The 25,891-nt window shown below is 38.6% G+C and overlaps 1 protein-coding gene and 1 pseudogene across 2 annotated transcripts in view; both read right to left on the minus strand.

Annotated features, from left to right (window-relative positions):
- EFCAB2 (EF-hand calcium binding domain 2) overlaps positions 1–25,891 on the minus strand; it is a 146,179-nt gene that overhangs the window by 35,898 nt on the left and 84,390 nt on the right. The window contains exons 4-8 of one of the 2 annotated variants that reach the window (XM_043999414.1): positions 10,507–10,586; positions 5,798–5,840; positions 5,633–5,699; positions 819–937; positions 161–298 (exon numbers count right to left, since the gene is read on the minus strand). In XM_043999414.1, coding sequence (XP_043855349.1) covers positions 822–937; positions 5,633–5,699; positions 5,798–5,840; positions 10,507–10,586 — 306 coding nt within the window. In that variant the 3' untranslated portion in view covers positions 161–298; positions 819–821. Of the gene's footprint in view, positions 1–160; positions 299–818; positions 938–5,632; positions 5,700–5,797; positions 5,841–10,506; positions 10,587–25,891 lie in introns of those variants that run through there. The other variant, XM_043999413.1, reaches the window with a different exon arrangement.
- LOC122752579 lies at positions 23,136–23,603 on the minus strand (annotated as a pseudogene).

Here is a 25,891-nt window from a genome sequence, read left to right on the forward strand (position 1 = left end):
TCTCTTAGGAATGCAATCTGCTGCTCACCTGTACAATTTCATTATTTTGTTTTACACCCCTAAAGTGAGGCAAAAGGAAGATCTGGGAAGCTTTTCCCCTATGTCCAAAATAATAATAATAATAATAATAATAATAATAATAATCCCAGTGCACTTGAAAGAGTTTTGGTTTTGTTTTTTAATGGTAGCACACAAGATCTTACAGATAATCTTCCAAATCTTAAAAAGAAGTAAGAAAGATGAACGATCTGATCCTACTTCTACCATCTGATCTAGACAATCAAGGCCCTAAAATGACCTGGAAACAAAAAGACATTGAAACATTACTAATGTGTGTCAGAGATGGAAATTTTCCTTATGAAAAAGAAAACATGGAAAGTAAGCCCTCTTTGGTGTTTGCACTTCATTGGGAGTGTTGCAACTCCACCCCCCCTCCACTCACCATGATCTCTTTGGGAATAGCCAACCCATACTAACTGATCTGAGATCATAGGCTTCTATGCTACTCAGAGCTGATGGAATATCTTGGCTTGTGCCAAGTCGATGATTCTCCACTGTCTTTGCATAATTAATTCAATGATACGTTAATGGTGGTCTATACTTTATCATAGAGAAGAAACAAATTCTTCTTAGGTAACATACTAAAATTTTATAGCAAATGTCCATAGAACATTAGTATTTCTTTAAAAAACTTTCTTTGAACTGTATCTATCTATAAATGCTTTAAGTTATAAATATAACATTTTCCCAGATTTTTCTATTAATCAGAAGTAGAAAATAAAAGTTAAAAATCTAAAAATAATTAAATGTATAAAAACCTTTTAATTTTCATCTATCACCATCATTGCTAAATAGTCTCTGTACTGAATTGTGTTTGTTTCTGGATCGAGTGCAGCAGACAACATTTCTTCCATTTCCTCCTGTGTAAAAGGCTCACCTGAGAATAGATAGGAAAGAAAAAAATAATTTTAGTTCATGGAATCATAGAGTCAGAGATATATGATCTAATCTCAAGTTCTTTGGTTTTCTTTCTTCCTCCATCTGCCCACGCCAAGCTTAACTACCTATAGGACCCCATATAATTCTACCTCATTTGTTCTCATGTGTCAGAGTTTTTCGACAGGGCACTGTGGCATAAAGCATTCCCTGGTGTGTCACCTATGCTTGGTTCTATCCTTCCCTTTTCTCCTTATTAGAATTTGGATCTGTCTTCTTTGCCAGCTAACAGAGGCTGAGGAAATTGCAGAGCTTATAATTTCACCTGAAACAACAAGCAAGGTAACAAGATATCACTTCCAGATAAGCTTACACACCAAGGCTGCTGAAATACCAATAGATCAAATTGCAACTCCCATCTGGAAAGGGAATCTAAGAAGTAATGTTTCAGAAGACTATGAATAGAATAACCACGTGGTTGTTATGCAAATCTTGTTCATGGGGCCATATTTGAGACTTTGGGATGTGAACATTTTGTCTCTGAAAGCACCTTAATAAGAACCTGCCATCTTAGATGTGAACTAATACCAGCAAGAGATGCCACATGACAACCATTTAAAAATGACTCTCTTTGTCTCAGCTTGGCTTAATGGATTGTTGCACAATTAAACCAAAAAAGCTGAATGGAATGGGTTTTAGTTGGCTTTAGATAATAGATGAGAGCCATCTGAAAGTTGATTTTGCCAAAATGGAAAGTGGCCCTGGGAAGAATTCTGGCAAGATCATGAACTAATTAAAATGGTATTCAATACTAATGCCAGAGACAAGTATATAGAGATGTATCCAGAGTAGCCCCTGAGCACTAGTGGATTTGGTGAAATGGAATTGAGCTGCTAGGTCCCAGAGTTCATTTGCCCTGAGTTGAAGTTATTGCCAATACAAACAGTGTCTTCCAGATCTGACTTGAGTTCACAGTTCTAGAATGATTCAAAGAGGTTTCTGTAATTCTCTTGGAACAATGTTTATATTCCAAGAATTCAGAGACAATTTAAGCCACATCGGGACTTCAAACCTGGATGGAGGTCGACACCCTTGACAGACTCTTAGAACTGTCTTATTTCTGACTGGGAAAGACTGCACTTACTGCCACAGGATTCTTAGTGGATCTGACCTAAGGAACTTAAAATAGCAATCAAATAATCATGTAGTCATACCTGACAAGTTGTTATCTAGTCTGCTTCAAGACCTCAAGTGAGGGGGAATACATTACATCATAAAGCAGTCCATTCAACTTTGGGATAACGCTAATTCTTAGTAAGTTTCTGCCTGACAGCAAGCTTAAATTTATACCTTTCCAACTTTATGCCTTTGAACTGAACATGCAGACCAAGTCTTTACTTTGTATGGAAGATGACTAGGTTGAGAGTTATCTCAGGACAATGTCTATCAGGCTACTCAAACTTGGGGAGTACAAACTAATTTTAATATTAACCTTGGCATTGGCAAAGAATTGGAAATTGATGGCATGCCCATCAATTGGGGAATGTCTAAACAAGCTGTGGTATATGATTGTCATGGAATACTGTTGTGCTATAAGAAATGAGGAGCAGAATGCTCTCAGAAAAACCTGGAAAGACTTACATGAAATGATGCAAAATGTAATGAGTAGAACCAGGAGAGAACACAGTAAGAGCAATATTATAAGATGATCAATTGTGAATGATTTAGCTTTTCTCCACAATACAATGATCCAAGACAACTCTGAAGGACTTATGATAAAAAATCCTATCCATCCCTAAAGAAGTCTGAATACAGATCTAAGCATACTTTTTAAAAGTTATCTTTCTTGGGTGTTTTTTGATCTATGTCTTCTTTTACAACATGACTTATATGGAAATATATTTTGCATGACTACACATGTATAACCTATATCAAACTGCTTGTCTTCTCCATGAGGGAGATGGGAAGGGAGGGAAGGAGGGAGAGAATTTGTAACTCAAAATTTTTAAAACAAATGTTTAAAAAGGTCAAGAATATCAAGGGAATTAATGAAAAAAGTGCAAAGGAAGGTGGCCTAGCTGTACCAGATCTAAAACTATATTATAAAGTGGCAATCATCAAAACTATTTGGTACTGACTAAGAGAGGTGAATCAGTGGAATAGGTTAGGCACACAAGACACAGTAGTAAATGACTGGAGTAATCAATCTACTGTTTGATAAACCCAAAGATTCCAGCTTCTGGGATAAGAACTCACTATTTGACAAAAACTGCTGGGAAAACTGAAAAATAGTCTGGCAGAAACTAGGCATAAACCAACATCTTACACAATATAACAAAATAGGGTCAAAATGGGTATATGATTTAGACATAAAAGGTGATACCACAGGCAAACTAGGAGAGGAAGGAATAGTTTACCTGTCAGATCTATGAAGAGGGAAAGAATTTATGACCACAGATAGATAACATTATGAAATGCAAAATGGATCATTTTAATTACATTAAATTAAAAAGGGGTTGCATAAACAAAACCAATACAACCAAGATTAGTAGGAAAGCAGAAAGCTGGGAAACATTTTTTACAGCCAATGTTTCTGATAAAGGCCTCATTTCTCAAATATATAGAGAACTGAATCAAATTTACAAGAATATAAGTCATTCTCCAATTGAAAAATGGTCAAAGGATATGAATAGGCAGTTTTCAGATGAAGAAATTAAAGCTATCTATAGTCATATGAAAAAATGTTCTAAATCACTACTGATTAGAGAAATTCAAAGTAAAACAGCTCTGAGGTACCACCTCACACCTATCAGATTGACTAATATGACAAAAAAGGAAAATGATAAATGTTGGAGTAGATGTGGGAAAACTGGAACACTAATGCATTGTTGGTGGAGTTGTGAACTGTTGTAACCATTCTGGAGAGCAACTTGGAACTATGCCCAAAGGGCTATAAAACTGTACATACCCTTTAACCCAGCAATACCACTACCAGGTCTATATCCCAAAGAGTTCATAAAAAGGGAAAAGGACCCACACGTACAAAAATATTTACAGCAGCTCTATTTGTGGTGGCATAGAATTGGGATGCCCATCAATTGGGGAATGGCTGAACAAGTTGTGACATATGAATGTAATGGAATACTAATGATGAGCAGTCAGATTTCAGAAAAACCTGTAGTTACATGAACTGATGCTGAGTGAAGTGATCAGAACCAGAACAACATTGTACACAATAACAACAAGATTGTATGATTACCAGCTGTGACAGACTGTCATTTTCAGCAATACAATGATCTAAGACAATTCCAAAAGAATCATAATGGAAAATGCTCTCCATATTCAGAAAAATAACTATGGAGTCTAAATTCAGACTGAAGCATACTGTTTTAACTTTTATTGTTGGTTAGGGTTTTTTTGGTTTTTCTTTCTTGTGGTTTTTCCCTTTCGTTCTGATTCTTCTTTCACAACATGATTAATGTGGAAATATGTTTAAAATGATTATACATGGATAACCTATATCAAACTGCTTACTGTCTTGAAGAGGGAGGAGGGAAAGGAGGAAGGGAGAAAAATTAGGAACTCAAAATCTTAAAAAAATGAATGTTAAAAATTATCTTTACATGTAATTGGGAAAAATACTATTTACATTTAATTGAAGAAAAATAAAATACTAAATAAACTAAAAATGATATTAGCCTTGGCAGATATAATTAACAAGGTAAATAAGTGTTCTCTCTCTCTCTCTATCCACACACACACACACACACACACACACACACACACACATATGATGACTTTTATGATACCATGGAGAGAGAGATAGCTCTATCTCTTTCTGTCTATATCAAATATAGCTATTCAGATATAACCATATAGATTATATAGACGGATATATAGATATGTATAGATATATCCATATATCCATACAGAGGTAAAAAGAGAAAGGGGAGGAGAGAAACAGTAATGGGGAGGGAATGAGTTATCTTTTGTTCAAAAAGCAAAGCATAACATAATGGATAGAAAGTTGGCCTGGGTTCAAATCCCACTACTGACATCTACTTGCTGTGACACTGGGCAAATTACTTAATCTCTCAGTGTTCTAAACAACTATCTAAAACTACAGATTGCAGAGAAGGTACCAACTTGTATGAGTAAGATAATTCCCAATATCAATGACATCATAATTCAGTGACATTACAGGTCCAGTCCCTATCCTATTCTTGCCTGAAGCAAATATGAAGAACATTTATTTTTGTGTATCTTTATCTATTTTCCACAAAAAAGATAATCAAGTAAATATAAATACATTTTAAAACATCTATTATTTTATCAACTGTTCTGCCATAGAAATTAGATACTTCTAATCTCCTCTAACAGTATCTATAGTCATTTATTATTCCTAATATTTTGAGGAAAACCACAGTTCTCTGTCTCTGTTTAAATGAATAATGATGTGCAAAATAATTGTGTAAATGTGTGTAAATCATTGTTCCTTCTTTCTTATATAGCTCCTGGGAGAAGGAATAAGAGAAGCAATGAGGAAGTTCATTTTGGAGAAACATGAATTCATAATCAATACTAATTTTTTAATCAACTGTCACATAGTCTTACCAAAGGACAAAGCTTTCATTATATATAAGTATTACTAATATTTGCATACATTGATTTTTTTCAACTAACAAATCACGTTTACCTTCTTCGGTCATAAACTTGACCAACTCTTCTTTAGTAAGAAATCCTTCTTTAGCTGAATCTAACACCTACAGGGAAATAAGAGAAAAGTATGGCCTTTTCAGTTTTAGAAGTCAATTTCAACTTGACTAATGACTTGAATTTTAAAACTCTAGTGATCAGATACCTCAAATGCTTGAAGAAGAAGGTCTTCTGGAATTGGTCTGTATCTGTAAAGATATAATCAGAGATGTGAATGACATGATTTGGAGGGGGCTGTGCTTACTTTAGCTAAGGGACCCCTTGTAAATAAAATCTCTCTTTCTCTCTCTCTCTCACACACACACACACACACACACACAGAGTCAAGGAGAGTCAACTAACAGTATCCTTTCTGAAGACTTTTTGGGTTTCAGATTATGAAAAGGAAAAAACTATTTGCCCTCTTTTCTTGGAAGAAATCATTTTCCAATTTAAAATAACAAATATTGTGTGATATGATGCACTGTTTATTTTCCTGACTTGACACTGAGCAAAATCTTTGTCATGACTTAGAATAAGAGAATCACAAAATAATAATGTTGGAAAAGGACCTTAGAAATCAGCTAGTTGTTCAGTCATTTCAGTTGTATCTGGGTCTCCATGACTCCATTTTGGGGTTTCTTGGCAAAGATACTGAAGTGATTTGCCATTTCTTTCTCCAGCTCATTTCACAGATGAGGAAACTGAGGCAAACTGAATTAAGTGACCTGCCCAGGGTCATCCAACTGGTATGTATCTGAGGCCAGATTTGAACTCAGGAAGATGAGTCCTTCTGACTCCGGGCCCAGCACTCTATCCACTGTACCACCTCAATGCTCTATTGATCAGCTAGGCCAACATTTTATTCCATGTCTGAAAATTCCTTCTCCAGGTTTCCTAATAGATGCCTATCCTGCCTCTTTTTCTCTACTGTTTTTGGTGTTTGTTTGGTTTTTTTGGGGGGGGAAGGGCAATGAGGGTTAAGTGACTTGCCCAGGGTCACACAGCTATTAAGTGTCAAGTGTCTGAGGTCATATTTGAACTCAGGTCTTCCTGAATCCAGGGCCAGTGCTTTATCCACTGCACCACCTAGCTGCCCCTCTATCCTACCTTTTTTTTTTTTTATGAGGCAATTGGGGTTAAGTGACTTGCCCAGGGTCACACAGCTAATGTTAAGTGTCTGAGGCCGGACCCCGAACTCAGGTCCTCCTGACTCCAGGGCCGGCGCTCTATCCACTGCGCCACCCAGCTACCCCCTTTTTTTTTTTAATCCTACCTCTTTTTAAACACAGTGACAAGTGACAGAGAACTCACTTCCTCACAAGAGAGACCATTCCAAACCCAGTGAGGTGACATTTTTCTTCTTATGTTAAAATTTCACTTTATTACCTATACCCCTCTCCACTGACATATAAACAATTGGAACTGTAGTTACTGTTTGTGACCCTCTTTACAGTTAATTTTCTCCCATGAATTACTGGGTATCCCCTTCAGTATTATTCTTCAAATACTGTCACATCTATGTATTACCTATTGTGATGTATTCCTCATATTTCAACACACCAAGTTTTACAGTTTTATCTAGAAATTGTTCTCCTGCAGCCTGCATTTTTAGGTTAAAATCCCCTCGATCACATTCACAAGCCTCTGGCCAACACATTCATCTCATGACTCATGAGATACATTTTGTCCCTAGAAAGAAATCTATCATTCCAGTATTTTAAGTCATAGCTCAGAGAACTAAAACCTGTTCTTTGACATCCTCTCTACTCAGTCAGCTCTTCTTATTCATATCTTCACTTCCCCCACCTTCCTTTTTTTTCTGAAGTCTACATCTTCTATTATTGGGAGGCAACTTAGCCTAGTGGATAGTGAGTGTGTTGGAGACGGAGACTCAGGAGACGAGCGTGAATCCTACCTCAGACACCTCCTAACTGTAAGAACCTGCATTCAACCTCACTCCAGCTAAGTTTCCTGGGCTGTGAAATGAGGATAATAACAGCACCTACCTCACAGGGTGTATGTAAAGTACTTTGGAAACCTTAAAGCTCCATATAAGTGTTGGCTATTATTATTAAAAGGAGAAATGAAAACTACATCCATGCCCCCCACATCCTTCAGTACCTTACCTAATTCCATTTTATTCAGCAAATGAGCAAGGCACCATGTTAGATGCCCAAGACACAAAGAAAAAAATCTGTCTTCAGGCAGTTTACATTTTACAGGAGGGTGGGGTACATATAGTATGTAAGAAAGTAAGTAAATGCAAAATATATACAAAGTAATAAGTAATTTATTTTTAAATTTTTTAATAGATTCATTATTTATTTTTAACATTCATTTCTTTTTAAATTTTGAGTTCAAAAATTCTCTCCCTCCCACTCCTCCCCCACCCACTGAGACAGCAAGCAATCTGATATTATTTATACACATGAAATCATGCAAAACATTTCCATATTAGTTATATTGCAAAAGAAAAAACAAAGTGAGAAAATTAAACTTCAATTTGCACTCAGAGTTCATCAGTTCTCTCTCTGGAGGTGGATAGCATTTTTCCATCATGAGTCTTTTGGGAGGGCAGCTAGGTGGCGCATTGGATATAGCACCAGCCTTGGATTCAGGAGGACCTGAGTCCAAATCTAGCCTCAGACACTTGACACTTACTAGCTGTGTGACCCTGGGCAAGTCACTTAACCCTCACTGTCCCGCAAAAAACCAAAAATTTAAAAATTAAAAAGAGTCTTTTGGAATTGTCTTAGATCATGGTATTAATCAAAGTAGTGAAATCTTTCACAGTTGATTATTAAAACATTGCTATTACTGTGTACAATGATCTCTCAGAGCAATTCACAAAGGACTATATGTAATTTGACTTGAAATTCAAAAAAGATAGAAACTAAAATAATCTTTCCAGGGACTGTGGCTTGGCTCTTTCTTCCAGAAGGCTTTGTGCTATGCTTATCTTCTTGCCAGAGACACTTACCAACTATATTTATGTTCCATAGAAGCTAAGATAAAAGCAAAATCTATAAAATGCAGGGTTAGACTTGATGGCCTGGGGGGGGGGGGGGTGAGGGGAGGGCAATGAGGGTTTTCTCCTACTGGCCTTGAGGAACCAACAAAGTTTTTGGTTTTTGTTTTTGTAAATAGAGGAACGGCAAAGTCAGATCAGCAATTTAGGAATCTAAATCGAGGATAGCGTGAAGAAACTAGAGCCAAAGAGACCAATTAGGACTTTATTGCAATAGGTCACATGAGAAAAAAACAGGGTAGAGGTTATATGAGTACAGGAAAGGGGAAAGCTATAAGAGATGCTGGTGAGGTGGGATGAACAAGCCATGGCAACTGATTAGAAATGGGGCTTGAGAGAAAAGAAAGAGAAGCCTAAGGTCACTCCAGGTTTACAAACCTGAGTAACCATAAGGAGGCATAGTACCATAAACAGAAAAGGGTTGAAGTTTGGAGAAGGGACAGATTTGGTGGAAAACGCAGTGAGTCCCATTTGGATATGTTGATTTTGAGATGCATACAGAATATTGTGAGGGAAATGGGTAGCAGGTAATGTGGCACTGAAGACCTTCAAAGTATAAAAAGATAAAATCTACTTTTCTTCCAGTGAGATCACTCCTTCCCAATAATGATAAACAGAAGTAGGGAGTGGTCAATGGATTTAATCTTTACAGATTATCCTGATCTGTTTCAGATACATGCTCTGGAAAAATGGCATCCATCTCTTTGAGCTATGTTGGGTCTTTCTAGGCCCATCTCTGTACCCCTCAGCTGAGAGCCACCAAACACCATGATGCACATCTTCTTCCTAGAGCCTCTACCATCATGTCTCCTATCAGCTATAGATCATCTTTATTATGTTTTCCTTCTCCAGGAGGTCTAGATTAATCTATGGATGAGAAAGGCTTCCAATCTGCCACAGAGTAGTAGTGATTCAGAATTTCCTTTCCTCCCCCTCTCCTTTGTGCCATATTTCCCACTTTCCAGCCTCTTGGCACCAATTTCCACTTTTCCCTGCCTCCTTTTTCTTCCAGGCCTCCTTCATAGCCCATTTTCTACCCTGTCTAAGTCTTACTCTTTTTAATGGTCTGGAGGATAGAGAGGCGTTCCTCACACTCTTTCACCCTCTTACACATAAAGATTTCATAGATTGAGAGTTGGACAGGCCCTCAGAGGCCATCAAGTCTAACCCTGCATTTTATAGTTTTGCTTTTATCTTAGCTTCTATGGAACATAAATATAGTTGGTAAGTGTCTCTGGCAAGAAGATAAGCATAGCACAAAGCCTTCTGGAAGAAAGAGCCAAGCCACAGTCCCTGGAAAGATTATTTTAGTTTCTATCTTTTTTGAATTTCAAGTCAAATTACATATAGTCCTTTGTGAATTGCTCTGAAAGTTTACCTGCTAAATGCCATGACAAATTTCCTTTTTCCTGTGATCGCCCTACCACTAGGCTCCTAGTCACTTATCTAAAACAATTTAAACCTTGCAAGTGAATTCTTGATTAAATGTGCTCCTGGAAGAAGGTATCATTATGGAAAAAATCCCAAACAGCCAATAAAAAGCATTCATATTTTGACTCTGAGGTAATGGTGATTTTGGAGGCATATTCATCTCCCCAGTGGTGCTCTGCTTAGGCAGATATGCAAATGAGTTTGCATTCCTAAGCAAATGACAGTGGGAAAAGTCTAATCTAGAAATATGGAGAGAGGCTATGGGAAGTCAGTCTGGGGATAAATATTTGTTGTAGGTAGTTTATAAAATGAAAAAACAACTTAAGAGCTGACTTTATATACTGAGGGTCTTCATCTCAAATCAACATAATCCCAATCATATGTGGTCTCAACAATGCTATTAGTCCACTTACCTTCTCTCCAAGAGTACTTTAACCATCATTGGAAGAAATTTTTCCAAACGAATATATCCAGTGGGTTCTTCTTCTTCCACCTGAAGGTCCAATGGAGAAACACCAATCAGAATTTCAATCTAATAGGGTATTTATTAAATGCCCAAAGGGTACATGGAACTATAATCCCACAAAACAAGAAGCAGACAGGAGCCAAGAAGCATGACCTTTGGTACCTGACGATATTGGATGAAGATGTGATTGCTGCCTATGGGCTCTATTGTGACGGTGGGTCTGAAATCATGACTAGGTTTTTGAGGGTTTATAGCTGACAGGTGTATAGCTAGGCCTCTATCGATCTTAACTTGTATGTCAGGCTATTTATGAGGCATTGTAAATTTTCCACTCCCTCTCAAAAATCCTATTAAAAGGCTCGTAGATCCTAATTCAGTAGATGAGCTCATAACAGATTTATTCTTTGAGTAAAAATAAGAGGCCTACAGACTGCTGCTAAGCGGGGCATACTGTCATCCAAACGACAGCTATTGTTAATGTGTTTATACTGGCCTCGCCACATTACAGTCTCACAGCCTTCGGATGACTCTGCCACCAGAAAATTTAATCCATCTGACGATGGAATGATGTGCTATCAGAATTTCCCATCCCTTTAAAATACGAACCATTGTCTTCTGCTGCTCTATTGTTCAGCTGAGTGGGCTGCACTTTAATACTTCTATGGTTCTGATCTGCGTGAGAAGCCCTCTGGAGCTGCCATCGCCCTGGGATCCTCATAAAAACAAGACTCTGCCCCCTGAGACTATCTAGGGAACAATCATTCTAAAGCAAATAAATCGCATTTCATTCCTGTTCTTCTTATTCCAGAAATTTGCTCTAGAAGCCAGGGGGAGTAGAGTACTGGTCTAATGCCTCCTATTGTGTCCCTCTCAATCTGGTCAAGACCAAAAGGCCCACTTTTTCAAGAACAGCCTCATTGGCCTGGAACTTTAGGGAGGAATAGGAAAAACCAGATTTCTGATCATCACAAAGAGAGTTTAACCGTAACACCATACTAGAACTGACACATTAGTTTCCTCATTTGTAAAATTAGGGGGTTGAACTTTGGTTGGTCTTCACATTCCCTTCCAGTTCCAAGATCTATAATTGTATGTGATTCATCTGTAACACCTACCTCCCAGGGTTGTTGTGATCAAATGAAATAATAATTGTAAAGGGCTTAGCACAGTGCCTGGCACATAGTAACTACTATATGTTGTTCTTGTTGTTCAGTCATTTCCAACTCTTTGTGAGCCAATTTTGGGTTTTTTTCTTGGCAAAGCTACTGGAGTGGTTTGCCATTTCCTTCTCTAGCTCATTTTTCAAATGAGGAAACTGAGTCAAACAGAGTTAAGTGACTTGCCCAGGATCACATAGCTAGTAAGTATCTGAGGCCAGATTTGAACTCAGGAAGATGAGTCTTTCCTGATTCCAAGCCCAGTGATCTATCTACTGTGCCCCAAGCACTAATTGCCCAAGCACTATATATATATATATATATATATATATACACACACACACACACACACGTATACATATGTATATAAAATTCCCCAAGCACTATATATGTGTTTATTTATATATATAACATATATGTTCACTACCAATATCAACATCATTACATGACAGTATCATATGTGTCATAGTGTCTCTCTTTCCCTAGTATTTACCCTAACTCCAAAGACTGTGACCAAAGTTGAGGAAAATATGTGGAAACTCAGCAGATGTAAAATAAAGTTTTCTTAAAAAAGAAAAATTGTTAAAAGATGTCAGGATAGCAAAAGAGGTTTTTTAGATACTCTGTTAACACTTTTTTAAAAGCAGAAGAGGGAGAGAAGAAGAAAGGTAGGAATGGAGCAGAAGAGACAAGGTAGTTCTTTTGATTTCAAAATGAGTGGAAAATAATTAAGATGTTTAGCATCCCTCAAATAAGCCAGCCACAGTTGGGAGTGTTTCTTTAATAAATATTGCCCTCTAGTGGCCACAGTTAATTTGATCTTTATGGTAAATACTGCTGGGATCAGAATTTGTGAAGAATGGCCCAATCAGGTCATATAAACAAGCATTTATTAAGCACCTAGTAGGTGCCACACACTGGACTAAGTGCTGAGGATATAAAGAAAAGTAGAAATAGTCCCTGCCTTCAAAGACCTTACAGTCTAATGGAGTTGAAATGAAGATTTACAAGGCTGAGTAAAGTTTCTATCTTTTTCTAATTAAAAAGAGATCAAATCATATGAAGAGCCTTGAGGAGGCAGGTACATACTTGGGGTATCTATCTCCTCACTCAAACTCCACAACATACACAAATACATGCATTCACACACACAAAACCATAGAAACTCTCAAAAATAATTCACTAGAATCCCACTTTGACACCTCATCATGGGATAAAGGTGACCCTGAATTCTCAAAGACTATGGCAGCAGAGAATGAAGCCTGGTAGAGCCTCCCAAGCTTGAAAGGCTCTGAGGAATAGTTTAGAGATGAACTGTATGCTTGTCATCCAGAACCAAGGCTGCTTAGCTCAGAGACTCAGCACTGGTTGGGCCAAAGGGTGACAAATTTGGCAGCCCTAGTAACTCTCAAAAACAATTCCCTAAGTCATAGAGAAGTGGTGAGCTGTGTAAGTGAAGGAAGAACCAATCCCAACAAAATCACAAATCACAAAATTACATCTCAAAGTCTGCTTGTGATTACCAGGAACCTATTACATTCTTTCAGGTACTGAAAAGTTAGACTAGAATAGTGGCTCTATTGTTCAGGTAAAATAAAATCAAGTTTCTTTTCCTCATTAGTAGAATATTATATATTATTTTCTAAGCTAGATGGTTAAACACACAGAGGCCAAGCATGTACACCCAAAGAGGTCTTCTTCCAAAGAAATGAATCTCTAATTGGTGAAATTTCAAGCACTGTGTCAAGATAGTGAGACATTTTTTGAGTAATGGTTAGTATTTTAAAATAGCTAGCATTTATATAGGGTGTCTCAAATTATTCCAAAGTCATATCCCCAGTGCTGAGTATACAGTGCTTTTTCATTCATTCATGCATGCATGCTTGCTTGCTTTCTCTCCCCTGATCTGGAAGAAGGTATGTTAATTGATAGCAATGTCTAATATCTCTACATGCAATTTCAGAGTTTTCTGTACTAAAAAAAAAAAAAAAGAGGGAAAATCAATCTTTTAGCAGCAACAAACCTCTCATTCAGTGGCTTGTAAATTTTTTCATCATACACTAAACAAAAGCAAAAAGTCAGAGTGATAAAATATATGGAATTGATAAAATTGATTTAAAAAAAACCCTTTCTTTCTTTCCTTTGAAGGAAATTTGCAGCTTGAAGACCAATGAGGGGAAGCTCATGGGAAAAAAACAAACAACAAAAAAACATGTACTTGATCTTAAAATATCTATAATAACATTGTTCCAGATTCTTTCACTTAGGAAAGAAAGGCTAGTGGGGAAGGATGGAAGTAATAGCAAGAGGCTAGTATCAATGGAAGTACCCTATTGAGAAGAATATTTATGAGAATAAATAATGATAAAAATAATTTTTTCCTTTATGACAACAGCTATCTAAGACTCTCAAAGCACTAGGCAAATACTGTTTCTGACTTCACTCTAGTGAAAACAGGTCAATGTTCTTAACCCTATCTTGCAGATGAGAAAATGTTGGCAGAGAAAGGTTAAGTGCTTCAACCAAGGCCACAGAGGAAGTCAGGGGTTTTGATTCTATTACAACCCAGAGTTCCTAACTCCCCCTCCTCTAGTCAAATCATTAAGCTATATCTTCTCCCATTATAGCATTATTTATTTTAATGCTGAATCCACTGAAAAGATACAATAAAACACACACAGTAAAAATTCATTTCTCTCTAGTGACACAACAATCAGTCAATAAACTGAACTATTTCATGCTTCACAAAAACCAAGATAATATCTGTAGTTAAGATGTTTTATGAAGCACCTACATTTCAACTAGTTCCAGGTCACCAAACAAGAGATACACACAAGATTTGTTTTTAACTATTTATAGCGAAAATTACAAAGACCAAAAGAAAAATATTTTTGTACTCAGGAGTCAAAATAAGAAGTTTAGGTTGTGAGAATAAAAGGGTTTTTTTTGGCGGGGGAAGAGGGGGGCTGAGCTCTTTTTTAGAAAATAATACAGAGTGTCCCAAAAGTCTTAGTGCAGCTTGAAACTTCAAGTTTGAATTAAGGATGCAAATTAATGTATTTAAGATATTGAAGCTTGAAGCTTCAGTAGAACTTTTGGGGCACTCTGTATTCGTTAGCAAAGTTTTCTATCCTGAAGAGGGGAGAAAAAAATTCAGCCAAAAATACAATGATATTTATAGAAAAGAGTAATTGTGTAAATCGAATTATTGTATGTTCTAGAAAAATATATTTGCTCTCAGGATTTAGAAAAATAGAAAGATCTATTTTGATACATTTACAATTTGTACAAACTTTGGTATTTATGCAATTCTAAATTAAGCTACCTAATCCTTAAGGCGAATAGGCTTCCTTACTATAGGAAACAATACTGAAAACAGGGACCATGCTGGGAAAAGGGAACAGATTGACTATGGAGCCTGTAAGACCTAAATTTGAGACCCAGTTCTGCCAATTACTATCTGTGTAGGGGCAGTGAGGTGGCGTAGTGGATAAAGCACCGGCCCTGGATTCAGGAGGACCTGAGTTCAAATCCAGCCTCAGACACCTGATACTAACTGTGTGACCCTGGGCAACTTACTTAACCCTCATTGTGCTGCAAAAAAAAAAAAGAAAAAGAAAGAAAGAAAGAAAAAAGTGGTGACTTTCTGGGAGAAAAGAAGTAAGGTCTGGGGAGGATACATTGGAAAATGTGGGTGATGTAAAAAATAAAAATATTTTTTAAAAAATTACTATCTGGGGGCAGTTAGGTGGTGCAGTGGATAGAGCACCGGCCCTGGAGTCAGGAGTACCTGAGTTCAAATCCGGCCTCAGACACTTAACACTTACTAGCTGTGTGACCCTAGGCAAGTCACTTAACCCCAATTGCCTCACTTAAAAAAAAAAATTACTATCTGGGGCAGCTAGATGGCACAGTGGATAGAGCACCAGCCCTGGAGTCAGGAGTACCTGAGTTCAAATCTGACCTCAGACAGTTAACACTTACTGGCTGTGTGACCCTAGGCAAGTCACTTAACCCCAATTGCCACACACACACACACACACACACACACACACACCCCGAAAAAAAAAATTACTATCTGTGTGACCTTAGGTTAGTCACAATGTCTCTACTTATTTCTTCATCTTTAAATGTAGATAATAATACTTTCATTTTACTCCTTTTGAGAACAAAAAACCCACCATCTACCTCAAGGGGTTGTTGCAGATATTAAATGAGTTGATATATGTGGGGGAAAAAAAACATTTAAATAGCAAAACACTACATAAATATTATACCTATATAGAGTATAAGCTCCTTGAGGTCAGGGGCTGTATTTTGCTTCTTTTTGTACCAGTGCTTAGCATAGTGCCTGGCACAAAGTAGGTGCTTAATAAATGCTTATTGATCATATGTTATGAACAGTTGTTTTTTTTTTTTCCATTTCCACACAAAGTATATCTGTGAGACTGTGGGCAAGTCACTTAATCTCTCAGTATTCCCATCTGTATCCCCTCCCAACTCTCTAAGTCTATAAATTGCTAAATGGTTGCAGATCTCCCTTGGTAAAGGAAGTTTCTTCCCCCAAAGTTTCTCACATGGATGAAATAACAAGTCTGGAACCTCACCTTCCCTCTTCATCAAAATAGCTTAAGTGATTCCAACTGACTCAAACTCTCCCAGCTCAACTCCTCTAGATATTAACTCAGCTTTCGCTACCTCTATACCCCCACTTACAACCACCACCATTACATTACCAGGTGGTGGCTGGGTCTTCTCTATTATCTTCTTGATGGATACTCAGAACCAACAAAGCCATCTTCAGGATCATTCTATGGGGCGAATTCACTTATGAATAAAAGGAAGCAAACGATTTTATTTATATTTTAAAAAGGCTTTGATGAGGTTAAGCTATTTTATTGAAATAAACACATATAAGAGGGAACAAAACCATGCTTGTATTTGACTAAAGAGAAGTTTAAAGATAGGGAAAGTGGGAAGAAAACGAGCAAATGCTTGTTTATTAAGCACCTACTTTGGGCTAAGCGCTTTACATAAAAATTCAAACAACTCTGATCCTCACAACAACCCTGGGAAATGGGACAATAGGAACAACAAATAGACAATTTCTGCAGATGAAGAAATATTAACAATGATACTTTAGGTGGCATTAATGCTAGGACTGGTTTTAAGTAACACTTTTATAAATTATCTGTAAGGGAGGGTGCACAATGAAATTTCTGAATATCCATAGGATCCCAAGCGTGAAGATGACACCAAGGAAAGATGATGGGAATAAAGTGCAGGAACATTTCACAAAGTTGTATAAATGGAAAGAAAAGTGTTTGTTAGATGCAATTTAATGTATTTATCTTTTCATTTCGGGGAGTGAGTGTGTATGTATGTGTGTGTGTGTGTGTGTCCCCCATGGAATATATGCTCTTCTAGCAACCTCCAGAGAAATGTAGCTCAACATTAAAGAACTTGGTGCTTTGGGGAAAAAAACAGAAAACCTTTCATGGCCCTAGCCTCATCCCCTACCCCCTATTAGCTACAAGAGGCAGGCTAGGTCAAAGCTATATCAGAGAGGCAGCTGGGAGGTGCAGTGGGTAGAGCACTGGCCCTGGAGTCAGGAGGACTTGAGTTCAAATCCGACCTCAGACACTTAACATTTACTAGCTGTGTGACCCTGGGCAAGTCACTTAACCCCAATTGTCTCACCAAAAAATAAAAATAAATTTAAAAAAAAAAGCTATATCAGAGAAGATTGGCCACTGAACAAGGAAAACCAGCCCATTCATTAGGATCCAAAAGGAGTGACTACACTCTCTTGTTACTTCTCTTTTCTCCTGCTTCTGGAATGTGCAGTTCTCCCCCTAGTAAGGAGTCGGGATAAGGTGCTTGTTTAAGTTTTTGTTCATTCATGCTATAAGTCTTTAGTGTTTAACATTTCTTTTGTGTGGGGGAAATAAATAGCTGTCCTATACCTGCTTTACATTGTACACTGAAAACCTTTCTACTATCCCTTTTGAGGAGCCCCTAGACATGAGCCAAACCTAAACTTTAAATAATTTTCCCCAGGGCTCCATGGTAGGGTTAAAAAAAAAGCCACAGAGGAAGCAAGAAAAACCTGAACTTTCTCTTAGGATGCCAGGCTCCCCAGAATTGATCCTAGTCTACATTTGTGGGCCCAGAGCTAGGGCCCCTTAGTGGGAAAGAGTGAAAGTGACCACCTTTGCCACACTGAGCCTATCAGTGGTAGTGGTAATTATATGTAATGATTAGGTTTGCACTATCAGTTTCAACTTGAGAAAATAATTTACAAGTCACTGTAGACTGTTATCCAATAGAAGTCATATAACGTCTTTGGGACCTCAGCCTTCTCATCTGTAAAATGGAAAAGTTGGACTAGAGGACTTCTAAGGTCCTTTCCAATTCAAATTCTTTTGTGCATGAAACATCAGACCAAATGGGCTCCCACAGCTAAGAAAAAAACAAAACAAAATACCACCAATAAAATGATGAGCACTCAACTTCAGGAAAGGCACAGGAAACTGAAAATGTATCACTTAAACTACATGCTGCAACCACACCAAAAATGCCATGTTTGCTTACATTAGGAATAGAAAAAGATGCAGACAAGGGTAAGATAACCACAGGAAAGGAAGTGCTTTTATAAGGGGGTCACAAAGAGTCAGACATGACTGAAATGAATGAACAACAAATCAAAGTTAAAGGACACACCCATCTTTTCTCTTCAGAATTAACAATCTAACTCTTCTTCCCCCCAGGAAATGTGATTTATAAAGGATTTTGTTTGGATGTTTGTTAGAATATATCCGTTCTGTCAAAACAAAATGTAAATATTTTAAGTCATGAATAATGACTGTACATAACAACTGAATATATTAAAAAGGGATACCAGGGATACCAATGAAGAGCAACCACACTTTCTAACATGTTCCTTCTTGGAATTGTCAGGAAGAGTACTGACTATTCTATAGAATGGAAGCTCAGTCTCCACTTTGTGTTGACATCCTCAATCCTTGGCTCACAGCAGGTCCTTAATAAACACTTGTCAAGCCTTGATTGATTATTTGCTGAAAAGATTGTGTGAATGACTCTCATATCTGCTGCTCTTCTCTCCCCTGACACTTGCCACCAGACTGGCACAGACCTTCATCACCTCACACCTGGAATAAACAACAGCTTTCTGGTTGGCTCTCTTGCAGTGAGCTTCTCCCCATTCCAGTTCATGTCCACCGGTCTATCAAAGTGTTCTTTCTCCAGTGCAAGTATGGTCATGTCATACCGTTCAATAACCACCAAAGGCTCCCTCTTGCCTCCAAGATGAAATATAAAATCTTTGGTTTGCCTCTTCCTCAACAGCTGGCTCCTTGCCTGCCCTTCCTCAGAACTGGTGAGCTCAGCTTTTTAAGGGTTCACTTTTAGTAAAAGAAAGGATACTATAGGGTTTATAGGTATAGAATGAAATACACATTTGCAGACACAGCTAATATGTGGATTTGTTTCCAGGAATGTACTGGATGGAACCAGTTCAAACTGATTCAGAAGAGCTGATTACTAATTTTTTCCAATGTGAGAAACAGTTATACCTTGGAAATAACCAAACATTATACACACAGTGTCTGAGGCTGGATTTGAACTCAGGTATGTCTGACTCCAGGCTCAGCACTCTACACCATGTAGCTGGTTGGAATATAGGGCATATCCCCTGAAATGAAATGTATTTAAAAGGGAAAAATACATTGAAAATAATTGCACATGAAATGATTATTATATTTCCAAAACATACTATATTAATCTAAATATAGGCCACACAGATGTATTAGGCTGTACTCTTAAAATAAGATCACTTTAAAAAGAAAAAAACATACAAATTATCACAAAGTATATATCTCACAAAAGGCTTTTTTTTTTAAAACTTTTTTCAACTCAAAGATCTTTTATTCATTTTTATCATCACGATTCTCCTCATTGTTGTCATTTTTGCTGCTGTTCTCTTCTCCCTGATCTTCCCACCCACACCACAGACCACATTCATGTTTTATACAAACCAGATTTGGGAGGAAAGTCTATGTCTGCATCACCACAGAGCAAAAGACTATAGATATATTACCTACACCTACCTCATTATGACAATACAACCACTATATGTTATTCATACATGCCAAGAAGAAGAAACCCATTCCTTTTCTGTTTAATCCCCCAGTTGATGCTTTGTAACCTGTGGCAAGACTGAAGTGTGTTCCTAAAGATAACTCGTTAAAAAGTTAATTTCAAGCACTGGGTGCAAAATCTGATTTGTGCCTAAGAGAAGTCAAGTAAGAATAAACTGGAGGGGGCAGCTAGGTGGTGCAGTGGATAGAGCACCGGCCCTGGAGTCAGGAGGACCTGAGTTCAAATCCGGCCTTGGACACTTGACACTTACTAGCTGTGTGACCCTGGGCAAGTCACTTAACCCCAATTGCCTCACTTTAAAAAAAAAAAGAATAAATTGGAAAAAAAATATTTCTTTGGGGGTAAAGGGAGATAGGGTTTGTTTTTTTCTTAAGCAAAAAGGCATTTTTCTGGCCTTTTTTGTGGGGAAAAAGAAATGTTAGGGAATTTAGACGAGAGTGAAAGATATAGGAATTATATTTTCCTTCATTTCCTTCTTACTAACTAGGCTCCTTACACTGGTTCTACCACCTTAAACTCCCACAATTCACATCAGCAGGATGGGTCCTCGGAGCGAGGCTAGTGACTTCTCCCTCTCTAGGTTCTAGAGGTGACCCTGAAGGATTGGGGAGGTATTCTAGTACTCTAGCTCGAGTCCCCACAGGCGTACTTCCCCCATTGTTTACCCATTGATATTGATTAGCCAGTCAGACTTAACAACTTCTATAAATGGATTTTTACTAAGGTGGTAGAGTCAGAGCATTTGGTACAAAACATCACACTCCCCCAAACTGGGGGCACACTCTCCTACAAGTACACGAAGAAGCCAAGGGAAAGGGAGTAACATAGAACATATGATGTGGAAAAGGGGGTAACAAAACTCCTGAAAGTCTTGATGTCTCCTTCATGAGGTTCCCACAAAAATGATCCCAGGTATGGTATAGTTTCTGATATGTCTAATTTGCCCTTGGCTCCCAGTGAAGACTGCCATCCACTGTGCTAAAGACACTGCTAGGATGTTCTTGACAATTCCAAGTCTTTCAGACCTTTCAAAGTTCACAAGGTCTTCCTCTGGTCAAGTGCTAGAGGAGGAAGGACGGGGAAGGCAGAGGCTCTTGTCCCCCCAACCCCTCCATAACTGTTCCTCTCAGGGGTTTGGCTTGAACAGTTTCCACCACTAGGCTGGCCGGGCAATTGAATGCTGGGTTTTGAACTGGCTTGCTCATGGCTCAGTCTCTTCAGACTATTTTTACACACTTCCTGTATAGCATGATTTCATTTCATTTCATGGCTGTTAGTATTCTGCTCATTGCCAACTCGATTAACCACGTGGTTTGTACCTATTCTCATCTGAGATATCAGGGCAAGAGGCTTTTTCTAAATACCTATATTAGGGTGGAGTGAGTCATTGATTCAAATCACCCTTACACTTATGATAACTGAGAGAGGATAACTGGAAAATAGAAGTCTTTTGCCAAGTGAGACAACTGAAGGTGCTTAGTTGAGGATAAAATGCAGGGAGGAGTTTTGGACACATGAAAGCAGCTGGGTCCTTGGAGCAAGGTTAAAAGAGGAAAAGAAAGGGCAGCTAGGTTGAGTAGTGGATAAAGCACAGGCCCTGGATTCAGGAGGACCTGAGTTCAAATTTGACCTCAGACACTTGACACTTACTAGCTGTGTGACCCTGGGAAAGTCACTTAACCCTCATTGCCCTGGAAAAAAAAAAAGAGGAAAAGAACTAAAACAAATTTAGAAGATGGTGAGGAAAGATATGTCCATCTAGGTTAGGAATCTTCTCAAAAGTCAGCTCCATAGTACCTTCCTAAAAATTTAATAGTTGTTTAAAACTTTGACACAAACTATTTTAATAATTATTTTAGTATAAAAAGTTATGAAAATTCACAGTTTAAATCTGCTTTTGCAGAAAGTCATCACCTAACACCAAAGGAAGGATATAGCTCCAAGCTGAGATGCTTAATTGTGGCACATTGCTACCACCTGGTGGCAGTGTGCCCAAACTACAGTCAGGGAATGTAACTATGGGGCAAAAAAAGCCAGCCTTCAAAGAACTGAAACTTGAAATAAGTCACAGACAAAAGCTAATACCATTGTTCCATTGGTATTATATGGAATGAGTCATTGATTGATTCCATCCTTAAACTTATGATAACTGAGAAACTGAACCATTGAAATATATCAAAGAAAAAAAAAACACAAAGGGGCAGCTAGATGGTGCAATGGATAGAGCACCGGCCCTGGAGTCAGGAGTACCTGAGTTCAAATCCGGCCTCAGACACTTAACACTTACTAGCTGTGTGACCCTGGGCAAGTCACTTAACCCCAAGTGCCTCACTAAAAAAAAAAAAAAAAGAAATATATCAAAGAATATGTCTTTCTTTAGCTTTTGGGACACAGTATGGCATGACAGAAATTCAGTTTAACTCAATTCAACAAACATTAAGCTCCTTGTTTGGCCAAGAAGGTAGTGTGCTCCAGGAATGCTTGAGAAGAAAGAAAAATACTTGGAGCTAGGGGAATGGCAGGGGGAGGTGGAACCTGAGCTCAGAATGGATAAATAATCATTATTATATTAATATTGATTATATTATAGTAGTATATTCATTAATATATTAATAATTATTGATTATCAATATTAATAGTGATAAAGAATATGAAAGGAGATGAAGAGAGAATGCCCATTTGGCACAAGAGCAGAAGTGGGAGATGGCAAATTGACCTCCAGGAAGAGCTAACAAGTAATCCAGTTTGCCTGATCATAGAAGTTGCATAAGACTAGAAATGCAGGTTGAAGCTAGATTGTGTGGATTTTAAATGGTAGGGTGGGAGTTTGTACTTATACTAAAAGCAAAGGAGAGTCACTAAAGGTTTCTGAAGACAGATACAGCCTAGGAATGAAGAGACTCAGGTTCTGGTCCTGTTTATAGCACTGACTAGTTACTTCATCTCTCATCTGTAATATGAGCAGGTTAGGCTGGCTCTCTATGTTTTCTTCCAACTTCCAAATGTCTATGCTCCTATGATTTTTTTTATACTGGAAATTTTTTTATTGTAAAGGAGTAGTATGCTAGACAGTTTGTTTATTTAATAATTTTTTTGCAGGACAATGAGGGTTTAGTGAGTTGCTCAGTGTCACACAGCTATAAGTGTCAAGTGTCGGAGGTCACATTGGAACTGAGGTCCTTCTGAATTCAGGGCCTGTGCTTTATCCACTGCACCACCTAGCTGCCCTGGACACAGTTTAGATGATTCCAATTTTGTTGGTAACATCCAAAGCATCCTAGTCTGGAGCCAGTCGGACATAAGCCTTCTTCTCTCCATCAGGCCTGATCAGTGTGTTGACCTTGGTCACATCGATGTCATAAAGCTTCTTTACAGCTTGCCTAATCTGATGCTTGTTGGCCCTGACATCCACAATGAAGACAAGGGTGTTGTCCTCTCTCTTCTTCATAGCAGACTCGGCAGTCAAGGGAAACTTAATGATGGCACAGTGAGCAAGCTTGTTTCTCCTCGGGGCACTTTTCTGAGGGTACTTGGGCTGCCTTCCAAGTCTTAGAGTCTTGGGTCGCCAGAAGGTGGGGGATGTTCAGATCATCTTCTTTTTGTGGCTGTGGACACCCTTTGATACTGCCTTCTTGGCCTTCAAGGCCTTGGCCTTGGCTTCCATCTTGGGGGGAACAACCACCTCCTTCTTCTCCTTCAGCGCCATCTTGGGGAAAAACTGCTTCTGTGATTTTTAAAAGGTTTCTTAAAAATAAAGGATACAGAACTCCCTGAAATTGTGAAAATACCAAGTTTTGAAGACTTTATAATGGTAGGATACGTAGAATCTCTTAATGTATGTATATGTTTAAAATTACATTGGTGAAAAAAATCATTTTCCCATGCTAGGTTAAAGATCATCCCCAGGTAAAACTCTAAAATAGTCCATTAGTCTTTGGAATCTTCCCAGGTACCCTTTAAGTGACCTCATTCTATGTTCTGACTCCCTAGGATTCAGCCTTGATCTCCCAAGGCAACTTTCACTGGTATGAACTCTTCCACCTCTTTGTCTCCAATCAAAACCTACTTGGCCTCAGACACTTGACACTCACTAGCTGTGTGACCCTGGGCAAGTCACTTAACCCTCATTGCCCCTCAAAAAAAAAAAAAAAAACCCCACTTACTGAGTTGTCACCTTAAAGTATCTGATGTTTCATCCCTCCCAGGGTCTTTACATGAAACAAGGTACCTTTCATTTTAACAAAAATTGATCAAGATTCTACTGGGGTGCGGGGGGGCAGCTAGGTGATGCAGTGTATAAAGCACCGGCCCTGGAGTCAGGACGACCTGAGTTCAAATTCGGCCTCAGACACTTGACATTTACTAGCTGTGTAACCCTGGGGAAGTCACTTAATCCCAACTGCCTAACCAAAAAAAAAAAAAAAGTAATAAGACACAGTTCCTACCATCATGATGCTTAGTAAGAGAAAAAGGGCATGTACACAAATGTCCCCTTCTCTTCAGTTATATAATCACACCCTTATTTCATGCCTTTATCACTTCTCCCCTGGACTATTATAATCACTTCATCTCTGGTCTCCCTGTCTTAAATCTCTAAAAATCCCATCCTCTCTCTCTCTCTCAGCTCAGCTTTAGTGGCTTCCTATTACCTCCAGGATCAAATACAAACTCTGATGTTAATCCTTCTACTTTTCCAGCCTTCTTGAACCCCTCTTCCCTCCTATATGGGGCAAACTGCCCCAGTTTACCCAAATAACTCGAGGAGACCACCAAGTCAAGCAGAGACAGATTTATTACATTCCCATGGGAATGGGCAAACTCAATGCCTGAGCCGCACTAGCTAATACATGCCTTGACCTTTTATAGGGGAAGTCCCCACACACCCTAGGGCGAGCTCACAATCTAACATCCAATCCTGTCTCACCCAGGGTGCGTGTTTAGCTCGTGATCAATGTATGGAGACATGCATACGTGTTCCAGGAACAAGGGGGAAAAGGGGAGGCGGAACAAGGTCAAACCAAAGGAAGAGGAAACAGGGGAGTAACAGTCAGATGTTTCAGATCTCACAGTTCCCACTGACTCCCCTCTCCCAGCCCCTGTCTCTAAAGATATTCAACATGAATAACAGGAAGAGTCACTCAGGTGCTTCAGCATTGTTCTGTAGTCGTGTTAATTCTAGAAGGATGACAGGGTTAAAATTTATCTTCGGCTTTGTTGGGAAGAAAAGAATAATCCATTGTTGGGGGGCAGCTAGATGGTGCAGTGGATAGAGCACCGGCCCTGGAGTCAGGAGTACCTGAGTTCAAATCCGGCCTCAGACACTTAACACTTACTAGCTGTGTGACCCTGGACAAGTCACTTAACCCCAACTGCCTCACCAAAAAATAAAAATAAAAATAATAATAATAATCCATTGTTGGGACCCCAGGGCCAAGGGGATTCTGCTCTGAGAAAAAGAGACATGTCACTTAACATCTGGTCTCAACTCAATTGCTGCATCCTGTGCCGAGCCCGGTCCTTTCTTCTTGAGTCCTGAGTATTGAATTGGTGGGCAAACTCCCTGACCCACTCAACAAGGACTGGGGTTCTGACACATGATGGATTGCAGACAAAACTAATATGTAGCTGACAAGTGGGGAGACTGAGCAGAAGTAAAAATACTGTTAATTGGCAATAAAACTTAAAGGAGACAGTGAGAATTTGACAAGCAATAAACTTCTAAACGAACTATACTGGGGCAGGGCTGGGTACCTTCCAGACCCCATCCTCAGAGTTTAATCTGACTCAAATCCATAATCATCTCATACACTCCCTACACTGGCCCATTTGCAGTTCCTCAAGGTGAATACTTCATCTCATCTCCATGCCTTTGTCCGGACTGTCCTCCACCCCTAGAATGTTCTTACCCCTCATCTCCAACTCTTAGCTTCCCTGGCTTCCTTCAAGACTCATCTTAAATTCCACATTTCCTGGTCCCACCAACTACAAACGCTC

The sequence above is a fragment of the Dromiciops gliroides genome, chromosome 4 (genome assembly GCF_019393635.1).
Source record: "Dromiciops gliroides isolate mDroGli1 chromosome 4, mDroGli1.pri, whole genome shotgun sequence".
Lineage (NCBI taxonomy): Eukaryota > Metazoa > Chordata > Mammalia > Microbiotheria > Microbiotheriidae > Dromiciops > Dromiciops gliroides.